The 17,215-nt window shown below is 43.1% G+C and overlaps 1 protein-coding gene across 2 annotated transcripts in view; it reads left to right on the top strand.

The window, feature by feature from the left end:
• Positions 1 to 7,861, top strand: part of ADAMTS9 (ADAM metallopeptidase with thrombospondin type 1 motif 9) — a 196,417-nt gene extending 188,556 nt beyond the window's left edge. For both annotated transcript variants that reach the window (XM_010589691.2, XM_003410031.3), the window contains exons 39-40: positions 2,980 to 3,074; positions 6,273 to 7,861. In XM_010589691.2, coding sequence (XP_010587993.2) covers positions 2,980 to 3,069 — 90 coding nt within the window. In that variant the 3' untranslated portion in view covers positions 3,070 to 3,074; positions 6,273 to 7,861. The remainder of the gene's footprint in view (positions 1 to 2,979; positions 3,075 to 6,272) is intronic.
• Positions 7,862 to 17,215: the final 9,354 nt, after the last annotated feature.

Consider the following 17,215-nt stretch of genomic DNA (forward strand, 5'->3'; position numbering starts at 1 on the left):
AAGAACAGTGACGAATCTCTGAAACATTTCATAACATGGAGGAACCTGGAAGGCATTATGCTGAGCGAAATGAGTCAGAGGCAAAAGGACAAATATTGTATAAGACCACTATTATAAGATCTTGAGAAATAGTAAACCTGAGAAGAACACATACTTTTGTGGTTACGAGGGGGGGAGGGAGGGAGGGTGGGAGAGGGTTTTTTATTGATTAATCAGTAGATAAGAACTGCTTTAGGTGAAGGGAAAGACAACACTCAATACATGGAAGGTCAGCTCAATTGGACTGGACCAAAAGCAAGGAAGTTTCCGGGATAAAATGAATGCTTCAAAGGTCAGCGGAGCAAGGGCGGGGGTCTGGGGAACATGGTTTGCAGGGACTTCTAAGTCAATTGGCAAAATAATTCTATTATGAAATCATTCTGCATCCCACTTTGAAATGTGGCGTCTGGGGTCTTAAATGCTAACAAGCGGCCATCTAAGATGCAGCAATTGGTCTCAACCCACCTGGAGCAAAGGAAAATGAAGAACACCAAGGCCACACGACAACTAAGAGCCCAAGAGACAGAAAGGGCCACATGAACCAGAGACCTACATCATCCTGAGACCAGAAGAACTAGTTGGTGCCCGGCCGCAATCGATGACTGCCCTGACAGGGAGCACAGCAGAGGACCCCTGAGGGAGCAGGAGATCAGTGGGATGCAGACCCCAAATTCTCATAAAAAGACCAAACTTAATGGTCTGACTGAGACTGGAGGAACCCTGGCGGCCATGCTCCCCAGACCTTCAGTTGACACAGGACAGGAACCATCCCCGAAGACAACTCATCAGAAATGAAAGGGACTGGTCGGCGGGTGGGAGAGAGACGCTGATGAAGAGTGAGCTAATTATATCAGGTGGACACTCGAGATTGTGTTGGCAACTCTTGTCTGGAGGGGGGATGGGAGGATAGAGAGAGAGGGAAGCCGGCAAAAGTGTCAAGAAAGGAGAGACTGAAAGGGCTGACTCAAGAGGGGGAGAGCAAGTGGGAGTAGGGAGTGAGATGTATGTAAACTTATATGTGACAGACTGATTGGATTTGTAAATGTTCACTTGAAGCTTAATAAAAGTTATTTTAAAAAATAAATAAATAAATAAACACCACCAATTAAAGCTAAAAAAAAAAAAAAAGTAATCACTCAAGTACAGGATGCTTTGCCCAGGAAACATGGTCAGGAAGGCTTCTCAGAAGAGTGGCCTTTGAGCTGGGCTCTGGGGAATTTTCCGGGCAAACATTCGGTGGTACTGTGCACAAGAGAGGCAGAGGGAAGAGACTTCCAGTCAGAGGGAACAACAAGTGCAAAGCCTCTTGTTGTAAGGGGCATGTCAGCAGAATGACCCAAGACAGCCAGAGGTGGGTGAGAGAGTGGTCAGGATGAACCTGGAGAGGCGGGCAGGACAGACCTCAGGGCTTTAGAACAGAGTGTGCAGACTTTTCTGGAAAGGGCCAGATAGTGAACGTCTTAGGCTTTGAGGCCAGAGGCAGGATCAGTGATATTACATATGTGCTTAAATGACAAGAGAAAACAGATTTGCACAAACTTTTATTGATGAGATTCAAAATATAATAATAATTGAGTACAATTATTTTGTAATACAGGTCTATTGATGAGAAGAATGTCATATTGGGGGAAGATAACGTTTTGCTTAATTAGTGTACTCTTTATTAAAACTTTTTTTTTATTAAAACTGCAAATATTTATGAGTTAATGCTGATCTGAAATAAGATTTTATGTATTTCATCTTTGAAAATGGCTTTCTATACAGATAGATTTTAAAAAAAAACCCAAACCCATTGCCATGGAGTCAGTTCTGACTCCTAGCAACACTATAAGACGGAGTAGAACCATCCCACGGGATTTCCAAGGAACAGCTTGTGGATTCAAACTGCCGACCTTTGGTTAGCAGCCAAGCTCTTAACCACCAGGGCTCCACAATATAGGTAGATTAAAAAAAAAAAATTTTTTTTTTTTGAGGGTGCTGCCAAACACCAATATCAGTCCAGTCTACAGCCATGTAATTTTAACTGACCATATTCATCATTTGATAGGCATTTACATTTTTTTTAGATTTTTCTTTTAATATTTTCCTTTTAGCATGTCATTACATTACTGGTTAATCAATTCCAGTGAAAGGAAAGATGGAAGCTCCTCAACTGTACAGTTAAATGGATTTTGAAATATGAAAATTTACTGTGCACTTGTATCAAAGTCCAAAAAACATTGCTAGAACTATGGTTAAACTTGGAAAATATGCCTTCTGTAAATTTGTGTGGAATGGCAATGTAGCTTCTTGTTTTGATTTTGGACAATATGGGAAATGTATAAAGCAGCTTAACATCACTTGTGGTTCAGACAATGCCAGTTGCCATTGAAATGACTTGTATGTAAGTGCAGTTTTGTTTTTGTTTTTTTAATTTTAGGTTGAATTCATTAAGAAACATCAAGTCAGTAGCAAAAGCTAATATCCAAAGGCATTAAATGGTCGATTATAGCGATTGAGAACAGATCTTGTTCATAAAAATTTCCATCTCAACCCTGAGGTCTAAAGTCTCAGGAAAACTTTCCCACTGCTAAGCCATCCTGACTTAGGAGAGGACAACTCAGGGTGCTGGGCTTCTGTTTCTAACTCTAAAAAAAGTCCTAAAACGGATGATGGTTACGTGCATGATAGTAAATGAAGCTCATCGCTGACACTGTTGTTGTAGGTGCTGCTGAGTCGGTTCTGACTCGTGGCAACCTTGTACACAGCAGAAGGAACACTGCCTGGGCCCGCAGCAGCCTCAAAATCCTTTTTATGCTTGAGCCCGTTGTACCGACACCACTGGTTCAATAATGCCTGATAGTTTCAGATATTTTCCACAAAGTACTTTTTGTGCATGTGAGAAAGATTCCTGAAAGCATTAGCCAAGCAGGTGGCCTAAGACCATGCTTCTCCTTGCAGGACGGTACCCGAGTCATAGGGAGATGCGGTGGTTACTGCGGAAAATGTACTCCGTCCTCTGGCACTGGCCTGGAGGTGCAGGTTCTGTAACTCAGGTGAGTCAGTCCTCTGTCTGTCCGTCTGTTTCTCTCTCCTAATGATTAGGCTAGCAGGGCTGAGTCAGCTGCCCCAAGTCATGGTGACTGTGAAGCATCTGGAAGGGGACCCAGTCCTGTCCTGCCTTTTCCTCTCCCGCTCATCCATCCTCACAGGACTGAAGTTCTCTGTCTCCACCCTGGCTGTGGAGGTGAGGTCCTAGGCCTGCTGCACTGGGGATGACTAACGGCACCACTCACTGGGCTCCACCCTTGGAGAACCCACTCCATTAGGTCTGTAGTGGGCCCGGGGATCCATGTTCTTAACAACCCCCCAGGGAGTTCTGAGGCAGGTGACTCAGAGAGCACCCTTGGAAAAATACTGCCCAGGAGTGTCATAGTAACGGTAATAGTGATCGCAGGAGTATCACAGTAATGATAATGGTGATGGCAGGAGTATCACAGTGATGGTAACGGTGATGGCAGGAGTATTGCAGTAATGAGTATAGTGATGGCAGGAGTATCACAGTAACAATAATAGTGATGGCAGGAGTATCACAGTAACGATAATAGTGATGGCAGGAGTATCATAGTAACGATAATAGTGATGGCAGGAGTATCACAGTAACGATAATAGTGATGGCAGAAGTGTCGTAGTAATGATAATAGTGATGGCAGGAGTGTCATAGTAATGATAACAGTGATGGCAGGAGTGTCGTAATGATAATAGTGATGGCAGGAGTGTCATAGTAATGATAATGGTGATGGCAGGAGTGTCGTAGTAATGATTATACTGATGGCAGGGGTATCACAGTAATGATAATAGTGATGGCAGGAGTGTCGTAGTAATGATAATGGTGATGGCAGGAGTGTCGTACTAACAGTAATAGTGGTGGCAGGAATATCATAGTAATGATAAAAGTGATGGCAGGAGTATCACAGTAATGATAATAGTGATGGCAGGGGTATTGCAGTAATGAGTATAGTGATGACAGGAGTGTCGTAGTAATGATAATAGTGATGGCAGGAATATCATAGTAATGATAATAGTGATGGCAGGAGTGTCATAGTAATGATAATAGTGATGGCAGGAGCATCGTAGTAATGATAATAGTGATGGCAGGAGTGTCATAGTAATGATAATCGTGATGGCAGGAGCGTCGTAGTAATGACAATAGTGATGGCAGGAGTGTCGTAGTAACGATAATAGTGGTGGCAGGAGTATCGTAGTAATGATAATAGTGATGGCAGGAGTGTTGTAACGATAATAGTGGTGGCAGGAGTATCGTAGTAATGATTATAGTGATGGCAGGAATATCATAGTAATGATAATAGTGATGGCAGGAGTGTTGTAACGATAATAGTGGTGGCAGGAGTATCGTAGTAATGATTATAGTGATGGCAGGAATATCATAGTAATGATAATAGTGATGGCAGGAGTATTGCAGTAATGAGTATAGTGATGACAGGAGTGTCGTAGTAACGATAATAGTGATGGCAGGAGTATCACAGTAACAATAATAGTAATGGCAGGAATACTACAGTAATGATAATGGTAATGGCATTTTCCGAGCCCTTACTGTGTCAGAGTCCCTGGGTGGTGCAAACGGTTAACTGGCTTTGCCACTAATCAAAGGTCGCAGGTTCGAGTCCAACCAGAGGCACCTCAGAAGAAAGGCTGGTGATCTGCTTCTGAAAAATCAGCCATTGAAAACCCTATGGAACACAATTCTATTCTAACACACATAGGTTGCCATCAGTCAGAGATGACTGGAGGGTAACTGGGCTTTTTTTTTTTTCTTTTTTTCCACTGTATGTCAGACACCAAGCTAAGCACTTTATGGGCAGATTTCATTGACTCTTCACAACAAAACCACAGGTTGAGCCTCCTATCATCCTCGTTTTACAGATAAGGAAGCTGAGGCCCAGAAGAGTTAGGTAGCCAAGGTGACAGTAAATTCCTTTGGCAGAACCCAGGAGTGTCCTACACCAAAACCAGGGCTCTCGGTCACCAGACGGAAATATACCAATAATTGGAGAACAGTTATCTCAGATGGTTTTGTTTTTTTTTTTTTTACATTTTTATTTTAACTTTTTTTCCCCAATGTATCTTTTTTTGTGTGTGTGTGTATGTGGTGAAAATATACATACCAGAACCCTGGCCAATACAACAACTTCCACATTTACAGTTCAGTAACACTGATTATGTTTTTCATGTTCTGCCACCATTATCACTATTCTTTTCTAAAATACTCCACTGCTGTTAACATAAACTCACTGCCCCCCCATCAAAACTCCCTTCCCCCCTCCTTCCCATACCGTTAATAATCTTTGGTTATTTCATACAAGTGAGGCCAAACAGTATTTGTATTTGTCCTTTTGTCACTGACCTGCTCCACTCCCATGTTGGCAAGGTTCGTCCGTGTCGTGGCATGTCTCAGAACTGCATTTCTCTTTCCATGTGGCATGTCTGTACCATGCTTGGTTTATTCACTCACCTGTGGATGGACACGTTGGTTGTCTCTGCCTCTGCCTAGTATGAAGAGGGCTGCCGTGAACACTGGTGTGCAGGTTTCTGCCTTCACTTCTTCTGAGTGTATTCCTAGGGCTGGGATTGCTGAGTCATACGGTAGTTTTATATTCAGTTTTTTGAGAAGCCGCCTAACTGTTTCCCACAGTGGCTGAACCATTTTACATTCCCACTGGCAGTGGATGAGGCTTCCAGTTTCTCCACAACCTTGGCAACACCTGTTGTTTTCTGATTTTTTTCCCCCAATTTTTTTTATTTTGTTGTGTTGCTGAGAATATACACATCAAAACATACACCATAATTAATTTTTATTTAGTGTTTTTCTATTCTTCGTACTCTCCCGAAATTTTCAAATTTCATTCAGCAAACAAGCATTACTCTTACAGTCTAGACGAAATAATAAAATATTATTTCTAAATTCTGTATGTAAAAGGAAACCCTGATGGTGTAGCAGTTAAGAGCTACGGCTGCTAATCAAAAGGTCGGCAGTTCAAATCCACTAGCCACTCTTGGAAACTCTATGGGGCGGTTCTACTCTGTCCTGTGGGGTCACTATGAGTCGGAGTTGACTCCACCGCAGTGGGTCTGGGTTTGGTTTTATATGTAAAAATGTATGATCTACCTATTCTTGACTTAAGGCATTTGAGGCAGAAGATTTACATTTCCTGGTTGGTTTGTTTTTATTTCAGGTGCTCTGAAGAGGAAGCCATTATGGGATGGATGAAGGATAGTAATGCAATACCTCCACCGTAAATGTGGGTGCATGTGTGCTTGTGTGTGTGTGTGTGCTCATATGTGTAAATATGCGTATATATACATGTGTACACACAACGCATATATATCAACTGTGTGTGTGCATGTTCATATGTGTAAATACGCATATATATACATATGTACACACAACGCATATATATCAACTGTATGTGTGTGTGTGTGCATGTTCATATGTGTAAATATGTGTATATATACATATGCACACACACATATATCAACTGTATGTGTGTGTGTATGTGGAATATCCTAACGGTGTAAAGCTTAATATTTATGTTTTGAAATTATTTATTGTGATGTAATATTTTTGTACGTAAAATGACTCTTTTGTGACTGCCTTCGCATCGTTCTACCCCTCGCAGTCAGACCCCTGCATTTTATGTACTCTATAAAATATGTCGTGATACGACAGAAGTGATCCTTCGTTACCACGGTACATTATTGTTTACTTTCTATCTGTAAATGTTTCATTGTTACTTTTTTTTTATTGTAATTTGTTTTGTAAAACAACCTAGCTGCCATCAAGGTGCTAAGAGAGCCATTTAAGGGTATTTTTGTCATTTCTAGGACAGTATCATTAGCCTATAAGTAATTTAGTGATATCACAGATTGCACCCACTATTAACTATGTTATGACTCTATTTAGTTTCATGTGATCTCTGGGAAAAATCGCTGCCCTGGTGCTAATATTGTATGTATTTAAGTGATCTTCAGACTTAGAAATGTAAACACTTTTAATAAAAACAAGGAATGGAAGGACAATTCCCAATGGACAGAATCACTTGGATGAAAAAGGACCAGCTGTTTACCCTTATTTTTGGACATGCCTTTTTTGGAAGGGAGTTGAACTTGGTTATTGTTGTTACTAATACTCCACTCCAGTCCACGGTGCCTTGGTCTCCCGGTGGGTGAGTTAAGGGTCCTGCAACCAGCTTCATTACAGAGTGACACTGGGAAAGTGATGTCCTCACACCGTTTGCCAATATGCTCCAAAATGGCATCCCAGCTTACCAGGAGCAAGACAGAGGATGCACAGCACACCTGGAGAAGTTCAGACCAGTTCCCAGTCATCAGAATTGCCTTTTGCATTTTTGCAACGGCCTGTGATGTGACTTCTCTTCTGGCTACAAGCCTAAGACCCCACCCGTGTCCACCGCTGCTGTCGTATTGCCGTTTGGAGTACAAGATGCCTAAATCGCTCTCATCTTCCATGAATGCACTCTTTGTTACTTCTCTCCACAAGGGAAGTGCCAAAACTGTGGCGTCTCTCTGCCCTCCCAGCCTGACTGAAGGGAAGTCATCATCAGTGGCCCGTGGAAGACGCTTGGTTTGAGAAACCCTGCCCACTTCCAAAAACCAAAGAATTAGGAAAAACTTGGCAGTATTCTCCAACCACAGATAAACTCCAGAGTGCTCCAGGAAAAGATACACAGTGTATGAGTAAATGTTATTTTCCATATTAATACGTTGTGAAATATATTATGAATAAATACCATGACCACATCAAAACACCTGTATTTCACATGGTTTCTGGACTCTTGATTTGAGGTGGAATGAGAATGTCTCTAGTTTTTTAAAATTACCAGTTTGAGAGGAAATGGAAATGTCCTTAATCTCGTAGACATCAGTTGCCGTAGAGGTGGATAGGGCGTGGGGACCGTCCCAAGGCCTGGCTTTCCATCACCCACATCCGTTGAAGTGGTTCTTCTGAATAGGAGACATAAGCCTCTTGTCTGTGTGATAGGAAACAAATGAGCAAACAAAACACGGAAGTTTTGTAAGTGAAGTCTTGTGCTTAATTGTTGATTTTATGGACAGTGTTTTTTCTACCCTGTGGCCTGATGTGTCCTGGAAGTAAGAGCTCTCCACACAACCCTCCTGGAAACCAGTACTGGTGTCCATTGCCACTGAGTCCATTCCTACTCGTGGTGACTCCGTGTGTTACAGAGTACACCTGGTCTGTAGGGTTTTCTTGGCTGTAACCTTTATGGAAGCAGATCACGGGGCCTTTCTTCTGAGGAGCCTCTCGGTGGGTTCAAACCACCAACTGTAGGTTAGTAGTCAAGCACAAACCATCCGTGCCACCCAGGAACCTGTCTAGCCTGCTAGAAGGGGGCAGTCATTTTAAGGCAAGATCTGGACATTGTAGCCGTAACTGTTACTCGTGGCTTCCCAGCAGGTACTTAGCTGCATGGGCACATCACTGCAAGGAGGCTGGGAAGTATCTTCGCTCACTGGCAACCACATGCCCAGCTCCTAGGAAGTTCTGTGTCTAAGAGGAAGAAGGGAAGAAGGGATAATGGGGAAATTAGCTGCTTCTGCCACAAGCAGTGAACAAAACCTACAAAAATCTCTGCTCTGGTGAAGCTTACATTTTAGTAGTGACAAACCAAACCCATTGCCATCGAGTCAATTCCAACTCATAGCAACCCTGTAGGATAGAGTAGAACTGCCCCATAGGGTTTCCAAAGCTGTGAATCTTTACGGAAGCAAACTGCCACATCTTTCTCCCATGGAGCGGTTGTGGGTTCGAACCACCAACCTTTTGGTTAGCAGCCGAGCGTTTAACCACTGTGCCGCCAGGGCTCCTTTAGTGGTAACAGAAGAGAGAGAAAATAAGCAAATACCAGGGAAAGCACCCTGCAATCCTTTTCTGGTCAACAGTCTAACTGCATTTTCCACGATGGACGTCCACATTCCATCACGGCCTGTTATGCCATCCCTGGGCGCCAACAGCTGTCATACTTAAAAGCTATCACCTGGGCAGTTGTCCTCTTGGCCTGGAGTGTCAATTTTCCTTCCTCCTTAATTGGTACAAAAGTAATAAATAGCAAGTAAAATGTAATTGTCAGATGGTGATAAGTACTATAAGCAGTTGCTATCAAGTCAGCTCCAACTCATAGCGGTAACCCATGTGTATCAGAGTAGAACTGTGCTCCACAGGGTTTTCAGTGGCTGAGTTTTTGGAAGCAGATCACCAGGTCTTTCTTCCGAGGGTCATCTGGGTGGACTTGAACCTCCAGTCTTTCGGTTAGCAGCCGTGTGTGTTAACTGTTTGCATCACCCAGGGACTGCCTGATAAATGCCATAAAGAGAAGTAAAGCAGGGAAGGATGGGAGTGCCAGGGGCCAGTGGGCGAGCGTATTGCTGTTTCTGATAGGGTGGTGAGACACTCTTCCTTTTCCAACCTCCATCACTACCAACAAGGCTGTGTGTCAGCTTGAAAGCCTGCCACCAACAACCAGTGGACCTGGGAAGCTCTCTGTCTCTCACCAACAGGTGGCAAGAGAGGTCCCGCTCTGCCATTTTAGCCTCAAGTCTCACTCATTGCAGGGTTAAGTCTTGCAGCTTATTTTACCGGTAATTTTCTGAGGCAAGCATAAGACCTTCCGAGATCCTAAACCCTGCACAGATTGTGCCACTCCCCTCCAATGTGCAACTCAAAATTAAAAATAACTCTGTACCATGAGTTTAGTCTTACTGCCATGAGGACTACTTTATTTTTTTAAATATCAATTTTTCCCCCAAAGCTTTTGGAGTCTGTCTTTGCGGTAGCCCAAGACATATGGTTCACAGCCTTTAGCCGATCGAGCTTATTTTACAACATCATTCGTCACAACGATAACCAACAAGGACAAAAGGAGAACATGTCCAAAGTGATAAGAGTGACACTGAAAAACGGGAAAGAAAACGAAAGATAACTTGTCATAGAAACACACACGTTTATACATAGCTTGTATGTCGGGTCACTTTGTCAGGACTTGGGTCAAATGGTCTATACAGTCTGTTGGTACAGATGTTACAGTGCAGTTGGGGATGGTGTTTGTGTGTAGAAAAGACAGTTAATAGTCAATTTAGTACATTGACAAGTTCAAAACCTAGCTCTTCCTTAAGCTTTTGCGTTCAGCTTACAAATTCTATTTTTTTTACTTATTTATCAGCCTAGGTTTTAGCAATTACTTTTTAAATACTTTTGAGTAATGTTTGCTGCATTCATAACTTAGTTAATGAAAAAGCCTTGAAATATTTTATGCAGCATTTACACATTTAAATTTATTTCTATCATAAGCCCTTCAATTATCTGACTTATCAAAAAAAACGTTCGTGAGTAAATAATTCCTGTAAATACAAAAATATAAAATGTAAGTTGGTGGCTTTAAAGTTCTTTTAAATGTTCCAAAATGGAAAATTCACTTATTATGGCTTTAACTTAAAATCACAAGTCTGAATCAAGTATTCAGTGATACATTTTAAATTGGCATTACAAGCTTCCACTCAAACAGTTCAAAAACATGACAGGTAAACTATCAAAATTTTATAAATTCCTTAATAAAAATTTTAATACACTGGTTCTGCTTCCCTTAAACATTATTATGTCTTAAGTCTTACTCTTAGCATGAGTCCCAGAGTGGCACGAATGGTTAAGTGCTCAGCTACTAATCAAAAGGTTGTTGGTTTGAATTCACCCAGAGACACCTTGGAAGAAACACCTGGTGATCTGTTTCTGAAAAGTCACAGCCATTGAAAACCCTATGGAGCCGAGTTCTACTCTTGACACACATGGGGTCACTGTGAGTCGGCATTGACTCAAGGGCAACTGGTTGGTTGCTTTGTGTTTTACTCTTAGCATGAATAAAAGTTGTATACTCATACAACTTGTGATAGACTCAGAGTCATCGTGGGCATAGGCTCTCAAACAGCATACAACAGGGTGATACTTTTCATTCCAATTAAGGACACTATTAGGTCATCCCATGTAAATTTGAGGGAATCCTCTGTATTAGTTTTCTATTGCTACTGTGACAAGTTTCCTCAAACTCAGTGCTTTAAAACAGCACAAGCTTATTATCTTACAGTGCTGGAGCTCAGACATCCAAAATAGGTTGGCAAGGCTGCATTCTTTCTCAAGGCCCCAGGGAAGAATCTGTTTCCTAGCCTTTTCTAGCTTCTAGAGGCTGCCTGTGTTCCTTGACCCCTTTCTTCATCTTCAAAGCCCACTGGATAGCAGCTCAAATCTCTCTCACCCTTTCTGACTCTGTGTCCATCATCACATCTTGCCTCCCTCTTACAAGGACTGTTGTGATTACATTGGACCCACTTGTATAATTGAGGATCATCTTCCTTCTCAGAATTTCAACCCCAGGTATCAGTGAGCCTGACTTTGTTTGGAAATACAGTTTTTGAAGATGTTATCAGTCAACATGAGGTCATACTGGAGTAGGGTGGATCCAATTCAATATGAGTATGTCTTTATAAAAGAGGAGAGGCACATAGAGAGACACAGAAGCAAGACAGCCAGTTGATGATGGAGGCAGAGATTGGCGTGACCTACAAGCCAAGGAACACCAACAGTCGTCAGCTGTCACCAGAAACTGGGAGGGAGGCATGGAGCAGATTCTCCCCCAGAGCCCTCAGAAGGAATCAATACGGCCGATTCCCTGATTTTGGACTCCTGATCTCCAGACCTGTGAGATTGTCTATTCTATAAGCTGCCCACTTTCTGGTACTCTGATATGGCAGCCTTTGGAAACTTAGCAGTGTGCTTCTCAGATTGTGTTTGCTCACAAAATACTGCCGTCCTGTCTCCTTTCCTAAAATGGGAAGGAAATTTGTGAATCAGAGCACATCAGCACTAGAAGGCCTGACAGACTATACAGACCACCACCAATAATAATAGATACATTATAAGAATAATAATAAACCCGTTGCCATGAAGTCAGTTCCCACTCATAGTGACCCTATAGGGCAGGGTAGAACTGCCCCATAGGATTTCCAGGGGCGGCTGGGGGACTCGAACTGCCAACCTTCTGGTTAGCAGCAGAACACTTAACCACTGCACCACCAGTGCTTCAATAACAGCTACATTTATTGGCCATTTGCTACGTGACGGACACTCCTTTGCACAACTTCAGTGGGCACCATTCACCCTGAACCCAAAATGTGCCAGGAACTGTGCTGAGTGCTTTGCAGGTGATCTCAGATGGGACCCTCATAACAGCGATCCGAGGGAGGTGCTGTTTTTACCCCCATTTTAAAGATGAGGAAAAGGAGATTTATAAGGGCCTGACAGCCTGACTCCCAAACCCTGGGCCTTAATCGCTCTGTGTAGGTGAGACCCAAAGAAGTGTCCCCAGGACACAGTAAATGGCAATCCCAGAATTAGAGCCCAGATCTCCTCATTCCTGGCACACTGGCCTTTCCATACTAATGAGCTTCATCTAGAAAGATGAGAAAACTCAGAACCTTGCTTCAAGTGAGCTGACAGAGTCAAAGCACTCGGAACTGGAACATTTCCTGTGGCTGCTCAGCTGTATTCTGTACTACATACCAACAGTTAACAGCCACAAAGCCCTGAGAGTAATTTTCATTTAGCCCCATCTTAGTTATCTAGCACTGCTATAACAGAAACACCACAAGTAGGTGGCTTTAACAAACAAATTTATTTTCTCACAGTTTAGAAGCCTGGAAGTCCGGATTCAGAGTGCCAGCTGTAGGGGAAGGCTTTCTCTGTTGGCCCTGGAGGAAGGTCCTTGTCTCTTCAGCTTCTGTTTCCTGGTTCCTTGGAGATCTCCATGTGTCTTGGCATCTTTCTTACCCCATCTATCTGATACTCACTTGTTTAATCTCTTTTATTTCTCAAAAGAGATTGACTCAAGATACACCCTACACTAATCCTGTCTCATTAACATAACAAAGACAACTCATTCCCAAATGGGATTATAACCACAGGCATAGAAGTTAGGATTTACAATACGTGTTTTTGGGGGACACAGTTCAATCCATAACATTCTGCCCTTTGGCTCCCCAAAATTCATGTCCTTCCCACAAGCAAAATGCATTTACTCCATCACATCATCCCCAAAGTCTTAAATCAACTCTAAGCCTGAAATGTCATCTTCTGAGTCATCTAAATCAAATATGGCTAAAACTTTAGGCATATTCCATCCTGGGGCAAAATTCCTCTTCGTCTGTGAACCTGTGAAATCAAGATGAAAATTTATACGTTTCCAGGTACAATGGTGGAACAGGTACAAGGTGGACATGTCCATTACACTGAGAAAAACTGGAGGGAAAGAAGGCATAACAGGCACCAAGCAAGTCTAAAACCCAGCAGAACAATTCACACTTGCTCTCAAGCTTGAAAATAATCCTCTGTTCTTTGGGACCATTTGGGCAATGGGTCCGCCCTCCAGACTCTGAGTGTTAGCCACACCCTCTGGATTCTGGGTGGAGGCCCATCAGCCCTGGGCTTCAGCCCTCTGCAACCAGCAACTGCTCTCTTGACCCCAGCAGACCCCATTCTTCTGCCCCTTGGGAATGGCAGCCCTGCTCCCTCAGCTTTGGGCAGCACCCCATCCCCCAAGCACACCTTAATGGCAGCCTCACATGCCAGAACCTAGTTGGCAAATATCCAACTCTTTGAAACCTAGAGAACCAAGAGACCATGGCCCTACCCTTTGAAACCTAGAAGGCCCTGCTTACCATGCTCCTTCCAACAGTTCCGTTGATCTCCCAGATGCTCCAGGTATGGTCCTTTTCTTGGAGGACAACAGATATAGCTCCTTTGGCCTGTTTCCTGCCTGTAGAATTCCAAGAGGCAGACAGTGTTCTTCTTTTCCTACTTTCTCTGTCCCCTTCAGACTAAGCCTTTGGGTTTTCTGCTATGGTAGTTGCATTAGATCCATCAGCCACAGACTTAATCTCTTTAACAAAAGATCGTATAGCCACATCCTTGGTGAAAATTCTAGGGCACATGCCCTTAGTTTGTACAATAGAATTTTCCAAATCTTTTAAGTTTTGTTTTCATTTTGCACAGTTCATTTTTAAGTCCAAATCTTTCCTCTGTCGTTTTACTATAAGCAGCAAAGAGAAATGACCTCTTTAAAGACTTGCTTGGTAATCTCCTCAGATAAATATCCAAGTTTATCACTTACAAGTTCTACCTTCGACCAAACATTTGAACATAATCCAGACAAGTTCGTTGTCACTGCATAAAAAGCACTGCCCTTCTTCCGTTGTCCAATCACGTGTTCGTCGTTTCCTTTTAAAGCTTCAGCAGAAGTACATTTAGGTCCGCATTTCTAGCAACATTCTGTTGCTGGCGCCATAAGTATTCTCTAAGATGATAAAAGACTTTCTCTATAGCTCTCCTTCTTTCTGAGCCCTCATCAGAATTGCCTTTGAGGTTGATAATTCTACCAACAGTCTCTTCAAGGCAATCTAGGCTCTCACCTTTAAGACAAAACGCTCTTTCCTTTAAAAAAAAAGACACCTTAAAATTCTTTCAGCCTCTGCCCGTCGCCCAACTCCAAATCCGCTTCCACATTTTAGATATTTATTAGAGCAGCACGAGTCGGAATCGACTCGACGGCACTGGCTTTTGTTTTTGTTATTAGAGCAGCACCTCACTCTTCAGCACCAAATTCTGTCTAAGTTGTCTAGTGCTGCTATAACAGAAATACCACAAGTGGAGAGCTCTCACAGACATTTATTTTCTCACAGTTTAGGAGGCTAGAAGTCCAAGTCCAGTGTTCTGGTTCTAGCGGAAGACTTTCTCTCTCTGTCTGCTCTGGAGAAAGTCCTTATCTCTTCAGCTTCTGTTTCCTCGTTCCTTGGAGGTCACCATATGTCTTGGCATCTATCTTACCCCATCTGTCCTCTGCTTTCTTGTTTAATCTCTTTTATATCTCAAAAGAGTCTGACTCAAGATACACCTACACTAATCCTGTCAAAGACAACTGATTTTCAAATGGGATTATAACCACAGATATAAAGGTTAGGATTTACAATACATATTTTGGGGGGACACAAGTAATTCCATAACAGCCCCTGGCTTTCCTCCTGTTCTATTTATCCTTGTGGCTCAACTTTTAACGTGACTTATAAATGTCTGCCTCTGTGTCCTTTCTGGCTTTTGGCTGGAGCAGCTGTCTGTGGTTCCAGCAAGGAAAAGTCAGGCAAGAAGCTCTAGGTTCATTTGCATCCCCTCAGTCTTCAGTCTTAGGCCTGATTTCAAAAAACTCTTTGTCCAAGGTAAGAGCCCAGCTGTTCACTCAACAGCTGTCTGATGCAGAGAGCCTTGTGGCTTTTAAGAAGCCCTATGTTGTCTTTCTGAAGTGAGGTTTGTTTTCCATCTCGCCCCAGGTATTAGTCCACTTAGGAAATAAAGTGCTAAAAGCAATCGCTTGACCAGTTTCTGCTAAGACTAACCCAGGGGTTGGCAAATCCAAGCTTCTTGCACAATTTTCAAAATATTTTCTTCATAGTTGTCCTTGAAGTCCGAGTGGGACTAATGGTTTTAACAACCAGCCTGCATGTTTCAAAGTGATTTCCACATCAGGAAGCCATCGTCAGCTTCCCCCAACACTCAATCGGTATAAGATGTGAGCAATTCTGAAAGGCTGGGCTTCTGTTCATGTCCGGATCCATGCTCACACAGGAGCTGGTTTTCAGCAACAATTTCCTTTTTGGACTCTTTGCGTGTGCTAAGTCATTTATGGCTCCCTTTTTCTAAGGAATAAAAGGTTTCCTTGGTAATGAAAGTGTTTCTAATCATCCCGGCACCCAAGAAATGGAGTTGGCGTTGTGACCACAAAGACCAAAGCATTCTCTCTTGGCATAAAATCACTGAGGAGCAGCAGCCAACAAGAGACTTTGCAAGTGTGTGGTGGTTGAAAGTGCAGCCTCTGAGATCTGGACAAGTACTTACTTCCCAAGGCCTCAGTTTCCTTGATTTTTACATCAAGGTAATAATCGAGCTGCCAACCTTTTGGTTAGCAGCTGTAGAACTTAACCACTGCGTCACCAGGGTTTCCATGGGGTAATAGTAACAACTGTTTCATAAGGTAGAGGGCAGTGGTGGTTATAGAAAGCACCAGGCCTTTCTTCCTAGTCTGGAAGCTACACCGAAACCTGTTCAGCGTCACAGCAACACACAGGCCCGCACTGACAGACGGGTATTGTCTACGCGCGAGGTGTGTTGGCTGGAAATTGAACCTACCACTGAGCCACCAACGCCCCCAGGTTCTTAGGTTCCTTCAAGTCGATTCTGACACATAGCAACCCTATAGGACAGAGTAGAGCTGCCCCACAGGGTTTTCTAGGCTGTAATCTTTATGGATGCAGATTGCCAGGTCTTTTTTCCCTTGAAGCAGTTGGTGGGTTCAAACCACTGACCTTTCGATTAGCAGCTGAGTGCTTAACTTTTGCACACCACGGCTCCGTAATGCCTCCGTTGACCCTTGCTATTCAAAGTGTGGCCCACAGGCCAACAGCATCCAGCTCACCGAGGAGTTTGTTAGGTATTCGGTATCTCAGGGCCCTGCCCAGAGCTTCTGAATGCCCACCCACCCATTGTTAGGCCTAAACAGCCCATCCCAGGAAGCTGCTTCTGGTCCTGCCTCCTGAGCTATTTACCTAAAGGCTTATCTTCTCGGGCTCCTTCCCTCCGGATTTTGTTCTGTTTATAAACGTTGGAACTGAAATGTAAACCGTGTTAAAGCTCCTCCCCAAAAGGCCTGCATGTCCTGGTAAGCCTTTACATCTGTAGGTATCTATTGGCATATCTTAAGCAAACAATTTTAAATGTTTCCACTGGTGTCCTGAGTTTGAGGTTTCCTTTTATCTTGCCTGATAAGCAGATTGAGGCTGGCGTTTATTTTTAAAGCATGAAGTATCTTCAGTATTTCTTCTTCTGTATTTCTTCAGCGTGGGTTGAGGTCACATACCAGCCACCATGCCATGGAATAGGATTTGGTCCCGTGCAGTCTGACTCAGAAGCCTGGGCCAGTGGCTTCTATGGCAGCAATGAGCACAAAAGTCTACTTTAGGAAAAGCATTACTAGTTTGTTGGCTTGTTTGT

This window comes from Loxodonta africana, chromosome 22 (genome assembly GCF_030014295.1).
Source record: "Loxodonta africana isolate mLoxAfr1 chromosome 22, mLoxAfr1.hap2, whole genome shotgun sequence".
Classification (NCBI taxonomy): Eukaryota; Metazoa; Chordata; class Mammalia; order Proboscidea; family Elephantidae; genus Loxodonta; species Loxodonta africana.